General features: G+C 42.0%; 4 protein-coding genes across 13 annotated transcripts in view; 3 read left to right on the top strand and 1 right to left on the bottom strand.

Moving 5' to 3' along the window:
- The first annotated feature begins 324 nt into the window (after positions 1–324).
- Positions 325–7,072, top strand: LOC129827684 (SWI/SNF-related matrix-associated actin-dependent regulator of chromatin subfamily E member 1-like). Of its 7 annotated transcripts, XM_055888747.1 has the most exons (12): positions 333–432; positions 793–971; positions 2,143–2,194; positions 2,644–2,687; positions 3,140–3,244; positions 4,065–4,157; positions 4,519–4,650; positions 4,764–4,935; positions 5,030–5,202; positions 5,280–5,381; positions 5,650–5,920; positions 6,133–7,072. In XM_055888747.1, the coding sequence occupies exons 3-12, from the start codon at positions 2,188–2,190 to the stop codon at positions 6,351–6,353; spliced, it is 1,320 nt and encodes a 439-aa protein (XP_055744722.1). In that variant the 5' UTR covers positions 333–432; positions 793–971; positions 2,143–2,187; the 3' UTR covers positions 6,354–7,072. The 7 variants fall into 7 exon arrangements, with proteins under 7 accessions (XP_055744747.1, XP_055744757.1, XP_055744774.1 ...); XM_055888772.1 differs by lacking the exon at positions 793–971 and having other exon boundaries at positions 325–432; positions 3,140–3,238; XM_055888782.1 differs by lacking the exon at positions 793–971 and having other exon boundaries at positions 325–432; positions 4,065–4,145.
- A 272-nt stretch (positions 7,073–7,344) lies between these two features.
- si:dkey-283b1.7 (von Willebrand factor C domain-containing protein 2-like) lies at positions 7,345–14,142 on the top strand. The gene is made up of 3 exons (XM_055888823.1): positions 7,345–7,774; positions 8,204–8,333; positions 13,326–14,142. Exons 1-3 carry the CDS (start codon positions 7,418–7,420, stop codon positions 13,565–13,567), a joined length of 729 nt encoding a protein of 242 aa, XP_055744798.1. The 5' UTR covers positions 7,345–7,417; the 3' UTR covers positions 13,568–14,142.
- Positions 14,143–15,280: 1,138 nt separating this feature from the next.
- Positions 15,281–19,710, bottom strand: LOC129827730 (60S ribosomal protein L23). The gene is made up of 5 exons (XM_055888834.1): positions 19,611–19,710; positions 18,384–18,467; positions 17,993–18,121; positions 17,628–17,741; positions 15,281–15,409 (listed from the first exon to the last, which is right to left on the bottom strand). The coding sequence occupies exons 1-5, from the start codon at positions 19,621–19,623 to the stop codon at positions 15,327–15,329; spliced, it is 423 nt and encodes a 140-aa protein (XP_055744809.1). The 5' UTR covers positions 19,624–19,710; the 3' UTR covers positions 15,281–15,326.
- A 3,662-nt stretch (positions 19,711–23,372) lies between these two features.
- The window catches only part of LOC129827663 (rho GTPase-activating protein 27-like), a 32,352-nt gene continuing 29,237 nt past the window's right edge, over positions 23,373–26,487 (top strand). For 2 of the 4 annotated variants that reach the window (XM_055888728.1, XM_055888711.1), the window contains exon 1: positions 23,374–23,740. The gene's annotated coding sequence lies outside the window, so the exon portion shown is untranslated. Of the gene's footprint in view, positions 23,741–26,487 lie in introns of all 4 variants that reach the window. The other 2 variants (XM_055888718.1, XM_055888736.1) reach the window with 2 other exon arrangements.

Raw genomic sequence — 26,487 nt, 5'->3', positions numbered from 1 at the left:
TTATGTGTTCTGTGCATCTGTGTGCACAGAAGTGTAAGAAAGACAAGAGGTGAAACATTTGTGTGAAACATCTTAAGGAGGGGAGGACAATCGGGACAAGGTATCTATCTGTCTGTGCTTGAACTTCAACAATAACGGTACGGGATTGAGAGCTGACCCAATATCAGTTTTGTTTTATCTTTGCTCAAGCCATGAGCAAGGAGGGCAGCCATGCAATACCTAAAAGCAGTCTGCATAAAATCAGTAGCGGTGTTCTGCAGCCACCTAGCGGTAAGCAAAGATTAAGCATATTAACTCACTGGGTGCAAATCAGCGGTTCCTCTCCGAAACAGTAGACGGCGTGTTCTACGAAATCGTGTTTTAATCCGCAGTTATTCACCAGCGAAAAAAATTACAAACGCGCTTTTGAGGGAACAAAGAAAAGAGCTCGGGGTGAGTTTTTTTTCAAGTGTATATCCTTTCGATAGTTTTGCATTTTACTTTTCGAAAAGGTCAGATGAAGGTGGAGATCAACTGAATAGAATTGTATTTTCATTCAAACTAAATACAATCTGCATTTACTTGCAAGGCTTAGCTTACATTCGCTAGCTAACTGTGACTCCATTCATAGACGCTAACTGCTTTAGCTCATATTAACGATAGCTTCTGACCAGGGTGGGTTTTGTTAAGAGCCCCGGCGCCTGCTCTAAACATTAACACGCATCGCCTGCGGTACGTTTTTGGAAACTTGTCTTTCATATCAGCGATAAATAATTGAAGAACTAAAGGTTAAATTACTACACCTTTTTATAGGGTTGGTGTTCCCACAAGGCCATATCTCAATCTCTTGTTTACGGAAGCCAGACAGAAAACATAGGCGTCCACCTGTGCTAATGAGCTTTCTAGCTTGCTTCGAACACCTGGCTGTGTATACAACAGTGGGGAGGAAGTGTAGTTCTTCAACTGGAGAAACACAACTTCTGTGCAATACTGTAAGTTTATATTTTGTATTTGTATAGTTGATTTCTCACTGATATGAAAGTTAAGGGACATATCAGCATATGTTTAGAAAATCGGTTTTGAAGGAGTGGCTATTGACTTTGAACTTTTAGATAAACACAGCGTCGGAATTGTAGTTCACATGGAACCAAATGTGGGCGAATGTAACCGCTGAAAACCCTACATATGGAAAAGGGTTTAAGAGTTAGCTAACAGTAACTGTTAGCTGTTATCGTTAACTCTGCTTACTAGATTATCTAGCTAACTACATTTTGTAACTTTGCTAGTTTGGATGTTTAACCAACGTTAGCGTATGTTTTGAGATCACGTCCTTCACGTAGCTAGTTACAACCTATAATTATTTAACTATAGTTACTGTAACTATCTCACTATGCGGCTAGCTCTCTTACTAGCCACTTCTCGACATTTTCCAACCATTGCGTCATCACATTGACATTGTCGGGTAGATTCTCACACACTGGTATCTTGTATTTGCATCTGTCTCTAGTCAATTGCTAATAGCTTAGCATTGCAATTGGTTATTAAAATCAATCTAAGTGTTAAACGCCTGACGCAATTTTGACGTAAACAAAAAAAGTTTGATAGGCCGGTTTCAACCAACGTGGGGTCTACCGCCTCCCTCCAGTTGCTAGTTTGCTCTGTTCACATCGCGGTGATGACAACTAAAGTTAACGTTATTTTACTTGGCTCAGTAAATTGGGGCTCTGCGTTCATGACTAGCTTCACTATACTTTATTAATTTATGGAAGTAAAGATGTTGCTAGGGTTCTAGAGAACGTGTTTATGTATGCGTAGGGTGCCATTAATCCCAAATACGAAATGTTTTTTTTAGCATTTTCTATACCTCCACACTAGGTCCGGTCCATGAGTTTGCGTCGGATCTGCCAAGATGCATGCGTAGACGAGAGCTATTCTGTTAGTATAGAAAGTGCTTTAAATTTGTTAATTTCGTATTTTAAGGAAATTACACCATGTTTTGTATGCAGCCTACTGGTTACATTGTATTTATGGAGCCAACAACAGTGTGAATCCTACGGTCTGTTTCCCAGATGCCATAATCTTTCAATCTCTTGCAGCACTAGCCATTTTTGGCATTGATATTATTATTATTTGCCTATAACAAGCTCAATGTTTTTATTACAGCGCCAATGACGAGAATAGCTTGAAATCCACAATTCCTCAGCCAAGATGTCAAGTAAGTAGATATTTATGTCAATTTGTTTTGATTTGGGGTGGCAGGTAGCCTGGTGGTTAAGGGCGTTGGGCCATTAAAGTCTCTGGTTAAAATACTGGGCGCCGACTAGGTGAAAAATATGACTAGGTGAAAAATATGTCTATGTGCCCTTAAGCAAGGCACTTAAACCTAATGCTCTAGATAAGAGCTAAACGACAACCCTGAAAAACGAAAGGGGTCCAAATGAAAATATCGCACAGATTCACCTCAAGCGTACAAATAGACTAAAAAGCGACAAGGTTTGAGATTTCACCAGTTTAAAGATTTCTGTGACCTGTATTGTAAAAACATGTAGGTTTAGATGCAGGTTAAACGCTAACTGCATTATAGAACTTAGTTTACACAGGGAGTCCAATTTACTCTTTTTGTTTTGTATGTCTAAACTTTGTCTTAACATTTATTTTACACAGAAAGGCCATCATATGCACCTCCCCCCACCCCAGCCCCCACAACTGTAAGTATCACACCATTCAACATCAGTCCTCCCATTTTCTCCCATTGCCAGGGGAGTGGGTCTTCTATACAATCAACATGAGCTCAGTAATGTACGGTTGGGCTGCAGGACTGCACAGACATATTAGCTCAGGATGTTCTGTCAATACATTTGCAAGTATGTGGCTCACAGACGAACATTTTCCCTTCATCTAAATCACATGCTGCTATACATTTTGAACATCAATAGATGGAAGTAGAACTGGCCAGTTACCAGCTGTTTACCTCCCTCTTTGCTATCTTTTTATTTTGTGATGCTCCTATGACAGAAACAAGCCAATGACTATGCGCTGCTTTCGCATGACTATGCTATGTAAATCATTACCCCCAAAACTCTCCTTTTCATTTTTTGTTGTCCCTCCCCCTTGTTTGTGTCATTTCTCATTTGTGTTTTGTCTCATTTGTCTCCATCAGCAAGTGCCCAACACCCCTGGGTTTGTGGGGTACAACCCATACAGCCATCTGGCCTACAACAACTACAGGCTGGGAGGGAATACCGGCAGCAACAACAGGGTAATGGTAGGACCAATGCCATCCAGGGCTAGAGCCCAAGGAGTAAGGCTGGCTATTCCCTGAGTGAGACAAGGATAATTGGGAGAAAAGAGAAATGAGTGTTTGGTACAACAATAGAAGGGTGGAAAAAAAAAAAATATATATATATATATATATATATTCAACATGCAGGAAAGGATACTTTTGGGGGGGGATAAATGGTACAACAAAAACAGCTGCTGGCCGTGGTCAAGTGAGGTCAGTAATTGTCCCAAAGTCCTCCTATAATCTTCTGTAAAACAGACACGATCATCTTACTATCAACTGATTTGATGCTCTGCTTGATGACCCACCAACCACATGTGATTGTTTGTTTGAAGTGTCACCAGCTCCCCTCATCTTGTCCCACTCCTTGATGCAAAAGCATTTCATGTTAGAGCAGTTGCCCCTCTGACATGCCCCTCCCCTGCTTGTACATCCTGCTAGGGAGCAGCAGCATGTTGCCCCGTCCATCCAAGTCTCATGACTTGGCATGTCAGAGGTTCATACTGGTTGGTGTTTTAATCACAAGGCAGCCAAAACTGATAGCACTATTCGTTTGAATTATAGCCCTTAACACTGAGAGGGCAATAAAGTGTCCTCTACATACCAGCTATGCATGAAACACTATCCAAAAAATAAGGTGCAACATTTTGGAATGAGTCTCCTTAAGAGCTTCACTTAAAGCAGATTGTGTCATTTTCAGTTGTGGCCCTGCCCCTTTTTCATAGTAGTACATAAGTGCTTTCTGTAATCACTATGTCTGTTGGTTTGACCTATTGATCTTTTCTTTGGCTCTCTTTCCCAGAATTCCTCAGGAATCACTGTTCCCAAGCCGCCCAAACCGCCAGACAAGCCGCTGATGCCCTACATGCGGTACAGCCGGAAGGTAAGCAGGAAGGTAAGACACCCACGGTGTCTACTTTTACTGCTTGTACAGGGGGTCACCCAGCCAACCGTCTGGATGGCCGGGGACCCCACTGTTGATGACCCCTGGTGGTATGTTCCTCACATTTTACCCCCTCTGGATTGGAGGTCGGAGACAGCTGAGTTACACCACCATCCGGATCCACTCCTCTTCAACACCTGTCTTCATTGTTGATTCTGTCTGTCCTTGTTTCTGTGTGACCTATTGTGCTTGCTTTCCCTTTGTCTCCTCCAAATCAAATCTTTCTCTCCCTCTTTCTTTCTCTTGTGTGTTTATATACATTTTCCGGTTTAGTTGCTGCTCTGTTTTGACCACAGTGCCTCCTTTTTGCCAGGTCTGGGACCAAGTCAAAGCCTCTAATCCGGATCTGAAGTTATGGGAGATTGGAAAGATTATTGGTGGCATGTGGAGGGACCTCACTGAAGAGGAGAAGCAGGACTACTTGAATGAATATGAAGCGGAAAAGGTGAGGACAGTTTGCAGTTGGGAGCTTCAGTTTTCCAATGCCCTAGCTATTTCGCCTTGGGTAAATGGGTCAAGTCTTTTCACCGAGATTTTATAACTACTGCCTCTCTATAGATTGAGTACAACGACTCCCTGAAGGCCTACCACAACTCACCGGCTTACCTGGCCTACATCAATGCCAAGAACCGTGCCGAGGCGGCTCTGGAGGAGGAGAGCAGACAGCGGCAGACCCGCGTTGAGAAGGGAGAACCTTACATGAGCATCCAGCCTGCTGAAGACCCAGATGGTAATGGCCTGGGGCTAGAAATTCTGTCTCCTGTACCTTTTTTGTTTATGCATATTGTGTGTATTGAAAGCCAACGTTTGTGTCCTTTCCGTAGACTATGACGATGGGTTCTCCATGAAGCACACGGCCACCGCTCGCTTCCAGAGGAACCACCGGCTCATCAGTGACATCCTTAGTGAGATTGTGGTGCCAGATGTGCGCTCTGTCGTCACCACTGCACGCATGCAGGTCCTCAAGCGCCAGGTCCAGTCCCTCATGGTGCACCAGGTAAGCAAAGCTAGTGGAAAACACACACTGGACTGAAATCACATAATAGTCTGGTTTGACACTGTTCCTTTCCACAGAGGAAGCTGGAAGCAGAGTTGCTGCAAATAGAGGACCGGCACCAGGACAAGAAGAGGAGATTCCTGGAGACTACAGACTCCTTCAACAGTGAGCTCAAACGGGTATGTGCCCCCACCCCACAGTGTCCAACGTGAGAATCACCTCATACAAAGTGCAACAGCTTGATAGCCTTAGTCTTTTTTTGTACTAGTGAAGATAAAAGTTAACAAATTATCAGCAGCCGTGCTGAGATGATAGGTTTGTATTCTGTACCACTCTGTAGCTGTTCAAGTTTGTCTTTGTAGCGCTGGTGTGTTGTACCAAAGTCGGATTTGTCGTAACTGCTCAAAGCTGCCGTGTCTAAAACTAGATGTGTTTGTCTGTGTGCAGCTGTGCGGTCAGAAGGTGGAGGTAGACATGGAGAAGCTGGCAGCAGAGATTGCTGCGGCAGAGGAGGCTGCTAGGCGGCGGGCGGAGGAGAGGGAAAAGGAAGCGGCGGAGCAGGCAGAGAAGGCTACCCAGGCCCAGGAACAGCAAGAGCAGCAGCAGGCAGCAGCAGCCTCCCCTTCATCTACCCTGCCCATCACTGAACAGAACAACACCACCCCACCAACCACAGAGACCAAGGAGGACCAGGACAAGCCAACCCCTATGGAGACAGGTCAGTCATACCAACATCTCACTAACTACAGCATTTTCTCTCTTGTTATTTCAGTAACTTGCTGTTTGGAGTAAGAAAAAGCATGATAAAAGTAGTGCTTTTATTGCAGTAACATGTTAACCATTGTGGCATTCAGACTGAGCATTGTGATCAATGATCATTACAATCTACACAAAGACACCTGACCTACACACTTTCCTCCTTTCCTTCAGAAGAGACTCCTGCATCAGATACATCTGAGACCCAGCCTGAGGCTGAGGAGGGCACACCTGCTGCTGAGAAGCAGCAGGGCCCGCCGGTGGAGAGCGTCACGGACGAGGGCACCAGTGACAGCACCGCCCCATCCGAGAGCAGCACCGGACCCCCTGCAGACCCCCCTGCTTCAGCTGAGCCTGCCCCAGAGGAACGCCCAGCCAGCCAGCCCTCCCAATAACAGCTCTGTAGAAGGGCACACCCTCCAACCTGTAGACTAGGGTCATGTTTTGTGGGCACAGTGCTGCATATCAAAAACATTGAAATGTATAGAAGTGATTTCATGGGTAGAGATGTCCATAGTTTTGTACATTCTGTATGTTATTTGCGATGTCGTGCAACCCTGTGCCCATTTAAATATGACCCTGTGATGTTCTTCCACCATCTCCACACTCAGTTTGTGTGTTTTCTATTGATCTTATAGACCTTTGGATTCATACCACAAGCCAACCGTTCCTCTTTAGCTATTTGCGTTGATAGAACAGGGAAGGGCCTTGGCCTAATTTATTCCATACCCAATTGACAATGGTTTTTACATGCTATTTTTGTTGCCTATTTTTATCTAACTTTTAGTTAGTAATCAATATGGTGTGGACTGTTAGTGATCGATTAAATTCAGAATTCATATGAAATGGCCAGTCCTTGAATATCACCTATTATATCACAGCAAATGGATGATTTGTGAACTGTTTTACATGAGCTGTTTGCAACTGCACAGCTGTGTCAAACCCTGTTGCTGTGTTACACCACTAGAGAAATGGTCATGATGAACCTCAGATAAAACATCACACATTCAAATGGCTGTTTTTACTTGAATTTGAATGATTTTAGTATGCCTCTGCGATTTGCATCTTTTTTTGTACTGTCAAGCCTCTTGCCCAAATAAAAGTAATTTCTGTCTTTCTGACCAGTGGCTTATTTCAAATGGTTTATTGGCTTTCTATAGATGTAGGCCTACTGATTGCTTAGACTGCCTAGTCAATAATAACTCGGCATTGTAATTCTGATAAATCGAGAATGTATTATCAAACATTCCTTAATTATTTTACAATTATTTCAAATTGAAGAATAAAAAAAAGTCTGACTTTTGGACTACTACTGTGAGTAAAATCTCGTTGACCATTGGGGAATGTGGTTGCATGCCCACTTTTCTTGCCTCATCGCCTTCTCTACCATCCATGCGTCGTCACACCTATTGAAAAGAGCACGAGGGAGCACCAGACCGCCACAGTGTAGATATCAGGAATGATGAACAGCCGCGCGCTTTGCCTCTACATCGCGCTCCTCTACCCGATTCCCAAAACATTGACGGAATACTCAACCAATACTGATTCGGAATACGAGTTTGGGGATTACCGGGGCAAATGGTGCTTAGACGACCACGGATTTGTGTATAGCATCGGGGAGGTGTACTATCCCAGTCCATCTGCTTGTCCGTGCACCTGCACTGAAGACGGACCCGTGTGCATACGACCCAAGTGTCCTCGCATTCATCCTCGATGTACGCGGATTAAATACAAGTCCTGCTGTCCAGTGTGTGAGGCAGTTAGCAAAGTGTGTGTATATGGTGGCAAAATGTACAGAATATTCGAGGAATTCAGGGTGAGATATATTTTTGAAAGAAACATGACAAAATATGTTCCATCTACTTTAAGTGACTGTGTACATTATCCAAGGTTGGATCTTTGAATTTGTTTATTATACTCATGTCAAAGCAGTGTTTTTTGTGTGTCTAGCCTGATGGTGAAGACAGGTACATTGGTTATTGATTTATCCTCTATTGCATGAGAGATGTAGGCCTATTGTCAAGTGTAATCATAACTACTCTCCATCAACAAGGGGTCATGTGGGGGTCAGCAGTTGAGATGGCAATTGAAAACAGTATTCAGGTATTACATTGATGCATGCTTCATCGGTTTCTCAAGTATTATGCTTCCTTCCAAATGACAGGAGAACACAGAGTTTAACTTCAGAGAGAAAGAGAGTGTGGTAGAAAATATGTCTAAAGGTGTGTCTAACCTGCTGTTTCAGTTGTCCCGCTGTGAGAGATGTCGTTGCGAGCCCAACAGGGAGGTGTACTGTTCCATCTCTGACTGTCCTGCACCACACTGTGTCAACCCTACATATGAGCCCAACCACTGCTGTCCTGTCTGCTACACTGGTGAGTTCACTTCTACAAACACACAACTTTCCAAGACAATTAATGGTCTCTACCCTCAGAAACACAATTTCTTGCACACTAGTTTGCATGCTATAATGATAGGGTGGACATACACACACACACAGATGTGTTCTGTATAATTTGACCTGAACATACAACGCAAATATACAGAATCCATAAGCCTGGTCATACAGTTGAAGTCTGAGGTTTACATACACCTTAGCCAAATACATTTAAACTCAGTTTTTCACAATTCCTGACATTTAATCCTAGTAAGAATTCCCTGTGTTAGGTCAGTTAGGATCACCACTTTATTTTAAGACTGTGAAATGTCAGAATAATATAGAGAATTATTTATTTCAGCTTTTATTTAATCACATTCCCAATGGGTCAGAAGTTTATATACACTCAATTAGTATTTGGTAGCATTGCCTTTAAATTGTTTAGCTTGGGTCAAACGCTTCCCACAATAAGTTGGGTGAATTTTGGCCCATTCCTCCTGACAGAGCTGGTGTAACTGAGTCAGGTTTATAGACCTCCTTGCTCACACACACTTTTTCAGTTTCACCCACAAATTTTCTATAGGATTGAGGTCAGGGCTTTGTGATGGACACTCCAATACATTGACTTTGTTGTCCTTAAGCCATTTTGCCACAACTTTGGAAGTATGCTTGTGTAACAGTATAACTTTACGTCGTCCCCTCGCCCCGACACGGGCGCGAACCAGGGACCTTCTGCACACATCAGCAACTGACACCCACTAAGCGTCGTTACCCATCGCTCCACAAAAGCCGCGGCTCTTGCAGAGCAAGGGGCAACCCTACTTAAAGTCTCAGAGCAAGTGACGTAACTGATTGAAATGCTACTAGCGCGTACCCGCTAACTAGCTAGCCATTTCACATCCGTTACACTTGGGGTCAACTTAGTGTATGTAAACTTCTGACCCACTGGAATTGTGATACAGTGAATTATAAGTGAAATAATCTGTCTGTAACAATTGTTGGAAAAATTACTTGTGTCATGCACAAAGTAGATGTCCTAACCGACTTGCCAAAACCTTAGCATGATAACAAGAAATTTGTGGTGTGGTTGAAAAACAAGTTTTAATGACTCCAACCTAAGTGTATGTAAACTTCCGACTTCAACTGTATGCAACTCAAGCATTTCGCTGTACCTGCTATAACATCTGCTTAACTGTGTATGCGACCAATAAACATTGATTTGATGTCAACCATTAATAATTAGCTTTGACACAGCTGCAGCTCTTCTTATGTAATGTTTACGATGGCAGTAGTTGGCTGCTGCCCCCAGTTGGAGTCTAAAGTCATCAATATCTTCAATGTTTCTTTAATCACTGCTCCACTGCACTGGTACCAATCTGTACTGTGCGTTCAACATGATATGTACATCATATTTATATCAAGCTCAATTATTAGTTAGAGTCAAGCCAAGGAGTTTTGGAAATATTTCAAATATTTAGTCACTGATGTGTGATCCAACCATTCTTAGAACTAAACTATGGAATTCAGCATTGCACAGATTACATAACTGAATTTAGATACTGGATAAAGAGGGATGCAATGAAACAGCTCGATAGTGCTCTGTCCAACACAGTAATAGTCACTAGCCCCCAGCCTGGTGGGATAGTGGGGCATGGGGCTAGCCATCCAACAGCAGGCAGTAAAGGAACAGCTTGTGTGTGTGCTGTATATAGTTCAATCAGTAAATCAATCACATTTATTTATAAAGCCCTTTTTACATCAACAGTTATCACAAAGTGCTTATACAGAAACCCAGTCTAAAACCCCAAAGAGCAAGCAATGCAGATGTAGACTGAACACAAATATAAACACAACATGTAAAGTGTTGATTCCATGTTTCATGAGCTGAAATAAAATAAAAATATAGGACAAAACACACATCACAACAAGAAAGACACCACAACATTAAATAACACTACATAACACAACACAACACTACAATATCCAGCTACTTCGCAAACCCATTGAAGAGGAGTGGGACAACATTCCACAGGCCACAATCAACAGCCTGATCAACTTTATGCGAAGGAGATGTGTCGCGCTGCATGAGGCAGATGGTGGTCAGATACTGAATGGTTTTCTGATCCACTCTCCCACCTTCTTTTAGGTATCTGTGACCAACAGATGCATATCTGTATTCCCAGTCATGAAATTCGTAGATTAGGGCCCAATGAATTTATTTCAATTGACTGCTTTCCTTATATGTACTGTAACTCAGTAAAATCTTTGAAATTGTTCCATGTTGCGTTTATATATTTTTTCAGTATATATTGGCACCCTTCCACTTTTCTTAAATAATTCCCTTTTTCTTCTATAATAAATTGGAATTAAAAAAAAAACGTTTGGTCTCCACACATTGGATTTTCAACATTGAAGAAGCAATTTTATTTTTTGAAACTTAAGTTTACAATTTTAATTGAGAAAATGAAAACAAATGTCATGGACTCAATTATTAGCACCCATGAGCTTTTTATTATAATTGTGTTTTTTTTCACCTATATTTAACCTGGTAGGCCAGTTGAGAACAAGTTCTCATTTACAACTGCGACCTGGCCAAGATAAAGCAAAGCAGTGCTAGAAAAAATCTATATACAGTGTGTGCAAATGAGGTAAGATTAGGGAGGTAAGGCAATAAAATAGGCCTTAGTGGTGAAGTAATTACAATTTAGCAGTTAAACACTGGAGTGATAGATGTGCAGAAAATGAATGTGCAAGTAGAGATACTGGGGTGCAAAGGGGCAAAAATAAATAAATAACAGTATGGGGATGAGGTAGTTGGATGGGCTATTTACAGATGGGCTATGTATAGGTGCAGTGATCTGTGAGCTGCTCTGACAGCTGATGCTTAAAGGTAGTGAGGGAGATATGAGTCTCCAGCTTCAGTGATTTTTGCAATTCGTTCCAGTCATTGGCAGCAGAGAACTGGAAGTAAAGGCGGCCAAAGGAGGAATAGGCTTTGGAGGTGACCAGTGAAATATACCTGCTGGAGCGAGTGCTACGGGTGGGTGCTGCTATTGTGACCAGTGAGCTGAGATAAGGCAGGGCTTTACCTAGCAAAGACTTATAAATTAATTGGAGCCAGTGGGTTTGGCAACGAATATAAAGCGAGGGCCAGCCAACGAGAGCATGCAGGTCGCAGTGGTGGATAGTATATGGTGCTTTGGTGACAAAACGGATGGCACTGTGATAGACTGCATCCAATTTGCTGAGTAGAGTGTTGGAGGCTATTTTATAAATGACATCGCCAAAGTCAATAATCGGTAGGATAGTCAGTTTTACGAGGGTATGTTTGGCAGCATGAGTGAAGGATGCTTTGTTGCGAAATAGGAAGCCGATTCTAGATTTAATTTTGGATTGGAGATGCTTAATGTGAGTCTGGAAGGAGAGTTTACAGTCTAACCAGACACCTAGGTATTTGTAATTGTCCACATATTCTAAGTCAGAACCGTCCAGAGTAGTGATGCTGGACGGGCGGGCAGTGATCAGTTGAAGAGCATATATTTAGTTATACTTGCATTTAAGAGCAATTGGAGGCCACGGAAGGAGAGTTGTATGGCATTGAAGCTCGTCTGGAGGTTAGTTAACACAGTGTCCAAAGAAGGGCCAGAAGTATACAGAATGGTGTCGTCTGCGTAGAGGTGGATCAGAGAATCACCAGCAGCAAGAGCGACATCATTGATGTATACAGAGAAAAGAGTAGGCCCGAGAATTGAACCCTGTGGCACCCCCATAGAGACTGCCAGAGGTCCGGACAACAGGCCCTCCGATTTGACACACTGAACTCTGTCTGAGAAGTAGTTGGAGAACCAGGCGAGGCAGTCATTTTAGAAACCAAGGCTGTTGAGTCTGCCGATAAGAATTTGGTGATAGACAGAGTCGAAAGCCTTGGCCAGGTCAATGAATACGGCTGCACAGTATTGTCTTTTATCGATGGCGGTTATGATATCGTTTAGGACCTTGAGCGTGGCCAGCTCGGAAACCCGATTGCATAGCGGAGAAGGTACGGTGGGATTCTAAATGGTCGGTGATCTGTTTGTTAACTTGGCTTTCGAAGACCTTAGAAAGGCAGCTAATACTTGGTTGCACAGCCTTTGGCCAAGAGACAGTAACTGCTGACAAACGCTTCTTGAAGCCTTCAATTAGCTCTTTTCTACTGGAAGTTTGGCCCACTCTTCAGCTGCGAACTGCTCCAATTCTACAATGTTTGAGGGGTGCCTTCCACCAACTGCTGTTTTCAGATGTCACCATATGTTTTAGATGGAATCAGATCTGAACTCAATGCTGGCCACTCCAGAACAGTCTAGTGTTTCTTCTTGAATGATTCCTGGGTGCTTTTTGATGCGTGTTTGGGTTTGTTGTCCTGCTGGAAGACCTATAACCTTCGACAGAGACCCAGTTTTTGTACACTAGGTTGTAACATTGGACTGATAATCTGCAGATTTCATGATGCCTTGCACATGTTCAAGGCCCCCAGTACCAGAGGCAGCAAAGCAATCCCACAGCATTATTGAAACTCCCCCATGTTTGATTGTAGGAAGTGTCTCTTTGAATGCTTAATTTGGTCATCAGTAGTGCTGATTTGTATTGTATCGGTCCACATAACATTTTTCCCAGAATTTAGGGTTGTTTAAGTGGGTTTTTGCAAAGTTCAATAGGCGTTTCTTGTGTAGGGAATTATTTAAGAAAAGTGCAGGGGGCCAATTTATTTAGCCACAACTGTATGTCTGCCTTTATGGATGTGTAAGTAACTCTACAAAGTATAGCATATTGGTGCTGCAAATGACAGTAGGATGATTTTAATAAGACTACAGAAGTTTCTCATTGCAATGCTGATAAAAAGAGCACATTAAGTACACAGTTAACTGTCAAAAATGTATGCAATTCACATTTATGGTGACATCTGATATAATATCTATTTATTCTACATAATTTTTCTGCATCCTGCTTACAGGGCCCAATTGTTTTGTGGGCGACAGAGTGATCTCGGCAGGGGAGTGGGTAGAGATAGACAAGCAAACTGTGTGTTACTGCACCTACCGGGACGGCACCTGGCAGATGCACCCCCATGCCACCTGCGAGCAGCGCCCGCTGCCGGACCCCGATCTCAACCCCAGCCCCTCTGAGCCCCCCGAGGAAGACGAGACCAAGCAGATGGACAGGGACTTCCGCCCCAGGCTGGACTGGATCCCATGAGCAGGCAGGAGGGTGGGTGTGAGAGGGTAATGGTGCGCCAAGGGGAAACGGGGAGATGATGGGGCAGGTTGATTTCCGTGCCCTGCTGAGTGCAGTCTGCATAGGGCTTAGGGCCAGGGATGACCTACTACACCACATTATACAACCACAATAACATTACTAGCTAGTAGTGTTTGTGCAACATTATGTAAAACTTTGCACACAGGGACAATATATGGTGCACATTCAAGACAATACACAACTATAACATATAGTTTGTTGAAATTAATGGCTTAATTTTCCTTCACTTGCACTAGTCTGGTTTTGTCGTCAAAGGGCTGGTGTAAGTGGACACTTAATAGATGGTTGCAACATTCACCCTTTTATTAATCTCAGGTTTACACTAGTGCACATTAACGTTGCTCTGTATATTTCTCTTTGACTACTGTTGTTTCTTTAATAACTTAAAGATATCCATCTTAGAATTGTTCTAATGCTGAAATGGAAATGTTCCTTTTTCTGTATGTAAATTGACTTGTGGTTCTATGAAGTGTAGCTTTAATGGGCATATTTTCAAATAAACGCCAGGAACCGTATGTATCAAGCGTCTCAGATTTAAGCGACAATTTAGGATCAGTTTTGCCTTTAATAGATTACAATTAATATAAGATTACATGGATAAGGGGCCCTGACACCAGATCAACACTCCTACAGATGCTTGATACAGACCCAGTTGAATGACAATGTCCCATCCTTATACTTGTTTACATGCAGGCAAGCTCCTACACCAGGGGTAGGTAACCCTGTTCCTGGAGTGCCAGAATTACTGCAGGGTTTTGTTCCAACTAGGCACCAAATGACCAATTGATCAGTGATTACCTAAATTCAACACACCTGGTCTTCGAGGTCAGTTAAATCAAAAACATGAAGTGGCTGCGGCACTACAGGACCAGGATTGCCTACCCCACCCTACACTTTTCCCTGGACAAGGATTCTATCGGATCTCAGGGCTCTTGGCAAGGTTTCTTACATTTATTTGTCTTGCCTTCTAGGTTACCCACTTGGTCATTTTGTGAATATATATTTTTTTCTGGTACATGTACCCATCTCATTATTAAATACAATTTGTTTTTGTGTGGGCCTTCTTGTTCTATACTCTTAACAAGGTGGCCCATTCATCATATCCCTCAATGGAAACTTAATTTAGGCTCTTAGATGAGCAACCTCCTGCAAAATAGATTTGCATTTTAAGCCGTGAAGATAAATTCTCCATAAATAATTTACCTCTAATATCCATAATTTAGTCATCCATTAACATGGACAAGTTATCAAATACATCCTGACGTGAACCACAATTTACTGGCCCCTTCTGACAATTTTTGGGCTCCCGAATTGTACAGCAGTCTAAGAGACTGCATCTCAGTGCTAGACACGCCACTACAGACCCTGGTTCAATCACAGGCGGTATAACAACCATCCGTGACCGAGAGTCCCATAGGGCGGCGCAGTTTACCCAGTGTCGTTAGGGGAGGGTTTGGCCGGGGTAGGCAGTCAATGTAAAATATCAATTTGTTCTTAACTGACTTACCTAGATAAATAAAAGGTAAAAAAAAGAAAAGCGGCGTCAATATTGTTGAATGTGCTCCTGTTCTTATACCCAGTGAGACTAAACAGATGTATACAGTAGATACGGTGTAGTTTGACACTGCCTTGGGATCTTGCAAACAGGACACGTACTTTACAACGGTTTTTATTGAAAACAACAAGCCAGGGTCAAGGATCACGCTATGCTGCCAGCATTTGAAGCAATCCTGGGCCACAGGTCTGCACATTCCTTGGCCACCGGACCTGTGATGGCCGAACCTGTGACACAGAAGACAAAAATTAGATAAAATAGTGGACAAGATGCCTTTGGCCTTGCATCAGAGCAGTAACATTTCACTCTTTGCAGACCTGCCACTTACTATGTGAACAAAAACATAGTTATGGAGCGCATGCATCCACAAGAAAACTACAGACTCAATTTGACTGTATCGTCTTGATTTGAACATCCACACTTTACTTTGGTTGCTGACGAACAACTCACTACCGTTTCAAGGTCAATTCCTATGTTACCTAGAAAATCACCCCACTTGGCATTGTAATATCAAAATATGACATGTAGCAGTGAGATTCTCTACCCATCTCCCCATGTGAACTTGAAAGGAATGGACAGGTGTGCATACCAATCTAATGTTTTTAACTTCTTATGGCTGCAAGGCAAAGTGTTGAGTAGCCAGTGAAATCGTGCCCATTTCAAACGGCCTCCTACTCAAATCTTGCTCGTACAATATGAATATTATTATTCTTTTTGGATAGAAAACACTTTCTAGTTTCTAAAAGAGTTGGAATTATTTCTCTGAGTGAAACAGAAGTCCTTCTGCAGCACTTTTCCTGACCAGGAAGTGAAATGTCAGAAATCGATGCTCTTTTCAACTTGATGCCTATACATGGTCTTAACACTTAGGAGTCTGCTGACACTCTATACGCCTTCCTATTGGTGTAAAGAGGATGTCAGAGAAGATTGTTTTTGCTCCTCTTGGTCTGTGGTGGGAAAAAAACTATTTCTTTGACGTGACCGCCCACTTCCGGTACTCTGAAGGAAGTGGGATTGACTTCTGTTTTGCCTTGGTAACGAACGGCTAACGTCTCCGGCTCTAATTTTTTTTGATACATGTGACCATATCATCGTAATGTATGTTTTTTCAATATAGTTTAATCAGATTATTGAAACTTTATTAGGGAGTTTTGCCGTGTTCCGTCCTCTGACTGTGTTTACGTTGGAGAAATGTATGCCACTCGGCTAGTGCCAATGCTAATTGAAGAGGGACATTTGCCATTCTGAATCGAAACAACGACTCATCTGGACAGAGGACACGTTCTTCAACATTCTGATGAAAGATCAGCAAAAGTAAGACCCATTTTATGATGTTATTTCATATATCTGTCGTGCATGTGAACTGGCCGTGGGCGCCCAATTATTTCTGTCTATTGTAGCTACGCTAATATAGCGATACATTTTGTTTGCGCTGTAAAACATTTAATAAATCGGAAATATTCTTTGGAATCACAAGATGCCTGTCTTTCAATTGCTGCAGACTATGTATTTTTCACAAATGTTTTATGATGAGTAATTAGCTATTTGACCTTGGTGTCTGTAAATATTATGGCTGCTTTCGGTGCAATTTCGGATTGTAGCTGAAATGTAAACTATGGTTTATACATGAAATATGCAAATTTTTCTAACAAAACATATGCTATACAATAAATATGTTATCAGACTGTCATCTGATGAATTTGTTTCTTGGTTAGTGGCTATTTATATCTTTATTTGGTCGAATTTGTGATAGCACCTGATGGAGTAAGAAACTGATGGAGTTAGAAAAAGTTGTGTCTTTTGCTAACGTGGTTAGCTAATAGATTTACATATTTTGTCTTCCCTGTAAAACATTTTAAAAATCGGACATGTTGGCTTGATTCACAAGATGTGCACCTTTCATCTGGTGTCTTGGACTTGTTAATGTGTGAAAGTTAAATATATATAAAAAAAAAAAATAGATTTTGAATTTCGCGCCCTGCACTTTGAGCTGGATGTTGTCATAAGTGTACCGTGTCGGGCTGCCCCCGTAAAAGGTTAAATCAATGACTGAGTGAGGACGTACACTTACAGGAGAAAGGTAGTGAATCACACTGCCTCCATTATTTCACTATATCTAAATGTATTCAAAGGATGACCACTATCCAGTGAACAAATGTTTCATCACTGATTGAGATTGGTCAGCCAAAATGAGACTGCCATCTCACCCACAGTGATGATCTTACTATACCCTTCTTCGACAACTCACTGAGCTACTGACCAGACAAAGCAAGTGCTTTATGAAGGGGTGTCATTTATATTTAGCAACAGAATATTAGAAAATAAAATGTACTACTCAAAATCCACATCCAGAATTTGAGAAGCACTCAAAGCCCAGCCAAACATTCGTATGAAGAACCTTCATGACCTGGGATGGGGGACCAAAGACACAAAATCCCAACTCACCTTTCATTTCTCCTTTGACATTCACTATGACCCCCGCATTGTCTTCAAAATAGAGAAACACGCCATCCTTTCGCCGATACGACTTCCGCTGCCGTATCACAACCGCAGGATGCACTGTGGGAAAGAGGAAGACAATCAGAATCCAGCAACCTGACATAACTCACATCGCTACACTGTTGATTTTCACCATTCAGTTAAACGATTGGTCTGGGACTACTACTGTACTGTGGTGAAAACTACAAGTCATTTTAAAGACCAATCAAATTACTATGCCAACCACCATTAGCAAACCACCATAATATTTTGATTAGCTAGTCCCAGTTCATCCTATTCTAGTAATTGAATACATAATGCAGAACACTCACCCTTTTTTCTGAGTTCTGGTTTGCCTTTCTTGACAGTGGCCATGACCATGTCACCCACACCAGCAGCAGGCAGACGGTTCAGACGTCCCTTGATGCCCTTGACAGAGATGATGTACAGGTTCTTGGCACCTGGTGAGAAAGGGGGAAGATGGTTCCACTGCCCAGGCTTGGTTCAAGGTACAGATCCTTGTAGGCCATTTCAAGACAAGGTTGAAATACATGACATGTTCCATCACTGATTGAGACTGCTCAGCCAAAATGAGACTGCAATCTCACCCACAGTGATGATCTTTCTATTCCCTTTCTCGACAACTCGCCGAGCTATTGACCAGACAAAGCAAGTGCTTTTTGAAGGGATAAAAATATTCGAACAGATCTGAATGTAACATACCTGTGTTGTCAGCGCAGTTTATGACGGCGCCCACTGGAAGACCCAGCGAGATGCGAAACTTCGCCCCAGATGACCCACCACGTCCTTAAGAGAAGAGATTCCATTGAAGTAAACTTTGCATGGTGCAGAGACTGAAAGCACACTACTTAAATCAAGCAAATATTATCCAAGTTGTTCCATCACGGATTGAGATTGTTCAGTATAGGTGACTGCCATCTCACCCACCAGTGATGATTACTATACCCTTTTTCGACAACTCACCCAGCTACTGACCAGACAAAGCAAGTGCTTTTTGAAAGGGGTTCAACTTCACATTTTGTAATTTTCTTTTCAGATTTAAACTACTGCCAAGAACATGCAGCCACAGCACTGTGGGAGGCATGGTAAAGTCACCATACAACCAACCCATAAGGCCTCAAGATTAGAAGTGACTTAACACTGGCTAACATTACTGCTTGCACTACAAAAAGGCAGTCCATGTTGACAGTTCTACACCTTGTCTAATGCACCCAACTAGGGTAGCTTGCAAAGTAATTGGCCAGCTAGTTGTGAGTAGACTGCTGTAAGGTGATAGCTAGCTAGTTAGCAATTACTTGCATGGCCTGGGAAAAGAGTTGGAGGAAACTAGCTAGTTGGCAAGGAAAATAACGTTCAATCACAGATGAAATCAGTGCCTTTGGTTGAATGTTTTGGGGGAAGAGTCTCCCTTTTTAAAAGTTAAAACAATACACCGTGGCCCAACTTGGCTAGCCGGGGAAATCATTGCTTACTCTGCACACGTAGCTACAGTAGCTAGTCAGCCTAGGGCTTCAGCGGTGTCCATGATTTGCAGTCATGCCTTGCTTTTAGTCAGAGACGCTATGCTACCACGCACTGACTATAACACTCTCAAATAAGTAGTTCACCTGCCACTCATTTGTTGGACATTGTACTGGAATGGCAACTGTGCTTATACGTGAGACGGATTAACGTTAGAACATACGCTCACCAATTCATGTATTTTAGCTAACACGCCAAAAGCTAATCAGCTAAATGACAGCAAACATGGCTTCCGTAACAAGCGCCTAAAATCATCCCTCTGAATAATGCTCAGTACTTTACATTTTCAAGCCAATATGAATGACAATTATTCATAAAACGTCCATTATCCAAATAACATTCTGCTCCTATGTTAGACATTCTTCAAACGGGTAGATGAATGTGGATTTTTCTTAGCAAGTCTCTTACCTCTCTTAGACATTGCTGCAAAAGGGAAAGAGGAAGACGGAAAAAGGAATCATGGGATATAAAGTTCCGCAGACATACCAGATATTTCACGTCCGGTAGATTAAGCCTATATCGCCCTCTGGTGTTGGCTACAACAGCCTACAGGTGGCGGTCATAAACAACTACCAGAGCGCCTCTGCTTTCAAAATAAAAACAAAGTAAAAATTGTGCAACTTCATGTGCAATTATTTACTAATTGTCCAGTCATGAATGGCAGGGGTCACACGTGGAACATTGAAGACAGTAAAGAAAAAATTAGGTGAGTGAAGAACAATTGTGTGTATAAACCCTTGGTGACTGACAGGGGATACTGTATTGAAGCCCCCTTGATACTCCTCAATTGTAAAAAATAATATTTTTGGGAGCTATATAAAAGCATTTGTTGATGTCTACATTAGTTTTTGACATTTTACAGACACATATTACAGACACCTTAATGCATACTTTTACATTACATTTAAGTGATCTAAACATAAAAAATATATATAAAAACATTTTACTTGAAAACATGTAAATACTTAAATAAATGCAATTTTGTCCTTGAAACATTTAATTGAAATACTGTAGAATTCCATTAATTCCTGGAGTACTGCGCCTACTAGTGAGTGCCAATATAGCTTCAAGGAACTCAATGGCCAATACATAGAATTAGCAATCCATGGTTTATATACACTATATACTGCTCTGGAAAAAATTAAGAGACCACTGCAAAATTAGCAGTTTCTCTGGTTTTACTATTGATAGGTATGTGTTTGGGTAAAATTAACATTTTTGTTTTATTCTATAAACTACTGACAACATTTCTCCCAAATTCCAAATAAAAATTATGTAATTTAGAGCATTTATTTGCAGAAACTGACAACTGGTCAAAATAACAAAAAAGATGCCGTGTTGTCAGACCTTGAATAATGCATGTTTATTCAGCGCATATGACAAATACAATTCGATTTGATTGGACTCTGGAACAGTCGAAACGCGTTCTCTGGAGTGATGAATCATGCTTCACCATCTGGCAGTCCAACGGACGAATATGGGTTTAGCGGATGCCAGGAGAATGCTAACTGCCCGAATGCATAGTGCCAACTGTAAAGTTTGGTGGAGGAGAAATAATGGTCTGAGGCTGTTCCAGTCAAGGGAAATCTAAACACTACAGCATACAATTGACATTTACATGATTCTGTGCTTCCAACTTTGTGGCAACAGTTTGGGGAAGGCCCTTTCCTGTTTCATTATGACAATGCCCCCGTGCACAAAGCGAGGTCCATACAGAAATGTTTTGTCGAGTTCAGTGTGGAAGAATTTGACTGGCCTGCACAGAGCCCTGACCTCAACCCCATTGAACACCTTTGGGATGAATTGGAACGCTGACTGTGAGCCAGGCCTAATCACCCAACATCAGTGCCCAACCTCACTAATGCTCTTGTGCCTGAATGGAAGCAAGTCCCTGCAGAAATGTTCCAACATATAAGTGAAAGCCTTCTCAGAAAAGTGGAGGCTGTAATAGCAGCAAAGGTACCAAATCCATATTAATGCCCATGATTTTTGAAAGAGATGTGTTGACAAGCAGGTGTACACATACTTTTAGTCATGTAGTGTACATCATTGGTGAAGACAGATGGGAAGAGGCGAAGCTTATCTTTGTTGAGAACAAAATTCAAGAGAACAGAACTAGACATAAGGCGCACAATTCATTAGACACTTGCGATCAAAAAGTATATTATGAGAAAAAGCGATATTGCCTGCTTGTCTTTGAAGTCATTTCATGCAAGTATTTTATCTTTGTGATAGGGATGATAATTATAGCAGGTGTTGATAGGAAGAATAAGGATGTGGTCTGGGTGAGAGGGGGAAAAGGATAATGGAGTTGGAGGAATAGTCTAACAGTAGGAAAGGAGTGAGGCTGGGGAAGATAGGATGTGTGGAGGGAGACATGGAGGGAGTGGATGATGTTACCTAAGGAGGGAGGTTTTGGCTAGGGTGAAATAGTGATTCCTCACGAAACCCAGAGAAACCAATATTTTGGTGATTTTTTGAGTTGAGAACAAGTTCTCATTTACAACTGCGACCTGGCCAGAAAGAATAAATAATAATAATAGTTAATTAATAATAATAATTACAGAAAGAGTAAATACATAGTTGCTAACATACAACAATATTCTGCTTTTACTTAACTAGCTACAAGACTAATGCTTAGCAAGGCATAGAGGAGTTTACAGGGATGATATTGTTGCAGTTTTTAGAGGAAGCTTGTTTGCTTGATACATTTGTTACTGTTTCGTTCACCTACGTCATCATGGACCACTTTCATGCGATGACAAATACGGCCACTAGAGAGCGCCAATGCTTTCTTCAATAATAAATAAAAACGTAATGATAGCGGTTCTATGGCGGTTCCAATGGAGCCCTTATGGGTGTGAGTCGTTGGTTGGTATGAATTAATTTCACCCCTGGAAACTACATTTATAATTTTTTAGCTCCATGGTCCATCTGCAAGGTTTCTATTTTTGATGGGCATCTCAGTCATCAAGCCAGAGTTGCTAACTGTGTGTGTATAGTCTCTTGTCCATTAGTCATGTGCCTTACTACACTGCCTAGTCTGATGTCACACAACCATAGCTGCTGGAATTCGTTTGGGACTATTAAAGGCCAGAGTGAGTGCACTACTTTTGTGAAATAATCTATTTTTCTAAAATAAAAACATATTATATATGTACATATTTTTTTTTTAATTGCCCCTACTTCCCCCAGCTATGCACACAATGCAAACTCAGTCAGATGATGCAGAATCATTTTTGACATGATTTTTGCTGCCTCCCACAGGAAAAATAACTAAGTTGGCTACATTATATGTTCACTTATAACCCAAATCACTTTATTTGGCTCACACACTAAATTAATGTTTCCCCCAGGATAAAATAGGGCATTTAAAAGGGCGTTTCTGTTTTGGCAACTGACACAGAATTGAATTATTATTAACTTATCATTAAAGAACTTATTGGATAGACATAATCTGTTGTTTAATGCTTTTTAGCCCTCACTCTACAACTTCATAAAGACAACTAACTCCCTTTTGTCTACATCCTAAAATCATTTTGACCAAATCAACCTTGCCATTTTTCAATCATTTAAATGCTGTTGTCGAATAATAGCTCATTGCAGCCAGTCATATGGCTTCCTCTATCTATTCATCAGAATCTTTCAAAGACCTGTGAATGAGAGACTAGCTGCCCTCATAATGCCCACACATAGACCCCAACCTAGTGCTCTCTCTCTCTCTCTCTCTCTCTCTCTCTCTCTCTCTCTCTCTCTCTCTCTCTCTCTCTCTCTCTCTCTCTCTCTCTCTCTCTCTCTCTCTCAATTAAATTACATTTCAATTCAATTTAAGGGCTTTATTGGTATGGGACACATATGTCAACATTGCCAAAGCAAGTGAAGTAGATAATAAACAAAAATGAAATAAACAATACAAATTAACAGTAAACCTTACACTCACAGAAGTTCCAAAAGAATAAAGAAATTTCAAATGTTATATTATGTCTATATACAGTGTGTAACAATGTGCAAATAGTTAAAGTGCAAAAGGGAAAATAAATAAACATAAATATGGGTTGTATTTACAATGGTGTTTGTTCTCTCTCTCTCTCTGTCTCACTCTTTCTTCCTGTCGCTCTGCCTCTCACTTCTCTGAAGCGGGGATGTGCGCGCTAGAACAGGAAATGAATGCAGACAGAAGAAGCAGGCAAGCTGCGACCGGCACACACGCAAAGAGCACTCTCCCTCCCTCCCTCACACACATACACACACACACACACACACACATACACACATTCTCTCTCTCACACACACACTGCCCAGAGCTCCTCCAACCAGAGCTGGAACATTTTAGCCCCAGGTGAAAAGACAGAAAGCGGAGGAGGGGAGTGGAGGCCGGCCAGAGGAAGAAGAAGGAGAGGGCAGGGGGGGATCAGTGAGAAGAAAAGAGTGAAAGACAGAACAGAGCAACCTGTTAGTGAGATCTGGGACTCTGCTGAAGAAACCTTGGGAGCTGGGAACACAGGCTATAGGATGGTTTTGCTGTCCTCTTGTTCCAGGTACATTTTCTGCAAAAATCTTTTAATAGACTTATTTATGTGGTGATTGTTGTACCTTATCACACCTTGTTACTCAGAAGTGTATGTTTTTTTTGTTTTTTTGTTGCCATGGCAGAAATGTTGTTTGAGGGTTCTGTTGGGAAGTGGGACCTTTTTTTAACAAGCCAGGGGCGAGGGCTCTTATTCAAATGTATGAAAACAACACATGTTTAACGCTAGATGCCCAGTGTGGGACTGCTGTTTGGCTGTTGTTGTCTGTGTTTGACCAATCACATACTTAGTGAAAGGGTGAAAGTTCACCATGGATGTTGTTGTGATTCTGTCACATGCCAATCACTCAGGAAAATTACGATTGTGTCACATGTTGATCTCTGAGAATGATCTTGTGGTGTTTGGTCAACACCCCAGTGGTCATGATTCATATACATATCTAAACCTTCACCTTCAGGTTAAATCTTTCATCGCTTTCTGTGGCTAATCTCAGCATTTGATTTTATGACAGCCATAAATTCAGAGATAGTATGGGTGTCCCTTTATATTCCTCTCTTTCTCTGTTTTGAGTGTGTTGTTGAGTGCGTTGTTGGGTGTGTTTACAGGACAGGAACATATTGAGTGTATGTGTCCCTGGAGCGCTCACACTACATTCCTGCCCCTGCCTGGTTGGGGTGGGTGTGGATGGAAAGAGGGTAGTGCCGCGGGCTCGGTTATACACATATAGGTGTAGGATCTTAATTAGATCCCTTTTTTTGTTGCTGAGAGTGTTCCTGCACCACAGGAAATGAAGATGAGCTTTACATACATTCACTGAAAACACACACTCTCACATAAGGTTGTTTTAACAGTATTAGACTTTTCATGTAGCCTACTTTTGGCCAGCTAATACCATAACCACCGATCAAGCAACATTATGGACTTAACTTTCAAGTCCTGTTGCTACAGGATTAATTTGCTGCGACAATATAGATCCTACATCTGTACAGGACACATTCCAGCAAGTCCACCCTCCCTCCTATTGAGACACTTCTGTGTCCCACAAACCAACATCACCTTGTTCAGGTGTTTTGGTTCATTTTTGAATGGCAGAAATGAACCATTGGTTCATATTGGTTATGTGACTACTTTTCTTTATTTAACTAGGCAAGTCAGTTAAGAACAAATTCTTATTTACAATGACAGCCTAGGAACAGTGGGTTAACTGCCTTGTTCAGGGGCAGAACAACAATTTGTTTTACCTTGTCAGCTCAGGGATTCGATCTAGCAACCATTCGGTTACTGGCCCAACGCTCTACCCACTCAGCTACCCATTTAATGTGGTTGCATTAACCACCATCACTGCTTTTCTCTTGAATCTTTCAAGCTCTAAGATTATGCGCCATTGTTCTGCCTTGAGCTCTGCATAGCCTTATTTGAAAGGTTAACAAAATTAGAGAATAGAGAGCAGTGCTAAATTTGGAACAAGGTTTAGTGTCGAGGCCTGGGAGTGTGGAGCGCCACAGTTCAGAGGTGTCCCATATTTGCAGGGGTAAGCTAAGCAGTGCAGCCTTACTCTTTTCCATCCTAGACATCCGGCCAGGAACCAGAGACACTGAGCGAGGTCAAAGGGAGCCCAACCAGAGGAAAAAGAGAGGTTTCCGTATTTAAACACAGGCTGAATGGGATCTGCCTCCTCCAATTGTTCTCCCTTTTCATCAGCCTTTTCGAGTTGGAGGGTGTTCCTCAACAGCGTAGATACCAACCCAGCAAGGATGTTCGTTGAGTGTTAGATACTGTATTTGTTATTTTGAGCCAATGTTAAGACATTAATGCTACAACAGACACTTTCTGAACACAAAAAGTCTACAATCACACTTGATAAAGTTATGAAAACATTGTGCATTGTAAGAAATAAATGCATGTGTGTGATTGAAATGGTACAGTGAAAGGCAAGAACAATGTACAGAATCTGTTCTGAAAACATTTTATAAACATTTTGGGAACGTTTTGAGACCCAGAAAAAGTTTGCTGGGACAGGCACTCTTTTCTGACTTGCACTGACATGATGAATCACTGCATTGAGCATATCGATCATTCTTCTCCCTTTCTGTTCTTTCCCAGAGGGAGGGAGTCACTGAAATGTTATCAAGTCGTCAAACAGATTACTTTTCTTTACTAGAAGCGCCCTAGTTCAATCCTATGAAACTCTGCATTTTCACAAAGCCCTATTTGTTATGTCATGTTACGAGATATGGATACATGAGCAGTGAGCTTGGCACTGAGAGTTTGTGTGGCTTTATCTCTGGAGCCGGGCTAGGCGCTCCCTTCTTGGGTTTCTGTTCCTTTGGTAAACCACAGGATTGCCATTCCGTTGGGCCAACTCCCTCCCTCTGTTCAGTGTAGAAGCAGTGGTTGGGCTGTTCCACTCTCTCCGTCTCCACCCTCTGCTCTCTCAGGCTGTGGTGGTTCTGACCTCTGCAGAGGACCCACTCTGCTATTCGGGCATGCTGGAGCAGGTTGTCAGTGATATAGGGAGGATGGCTCGGCTGCTACAGATGTAGGTCTGACTCTGAACAGATAATCCACAAAACATCCCCAAGGCCTAAAAATGACTATGGAATGGTGTAGGTTATTCCATTGAAATGCACTGCCTTGCACTGGAGTTCCATCTAATATGTCATCCAGTCTGTTAACCAGTTTTGTTGTTAGGTTGGAGTGAATGATGGGAGTGGCTTCCAGGTTCCATGCAGAGGTGAAGCTGGAAGGGGCCAGTG

This window comes from Salvelinus fontinalis, chromosome 2, assembly GCF_029448725.1.
Source record: "Salvelinus fontinalis isolate EN_2023a chromosome 2, ASM2944872v1, whole genome shotgun sequence".
NCBI classification, from domain to species: Eukaryota; Metazoa; Chordata; class Actinopteri; order Salmoniformes; family Salmonidae; genus Salvelinus; species Salvelinus fontinalis.
Note: the sequence above shows the minus strand (reverse complement) of the source record. Positions and strands in the feature narration are given on the sequence as shown.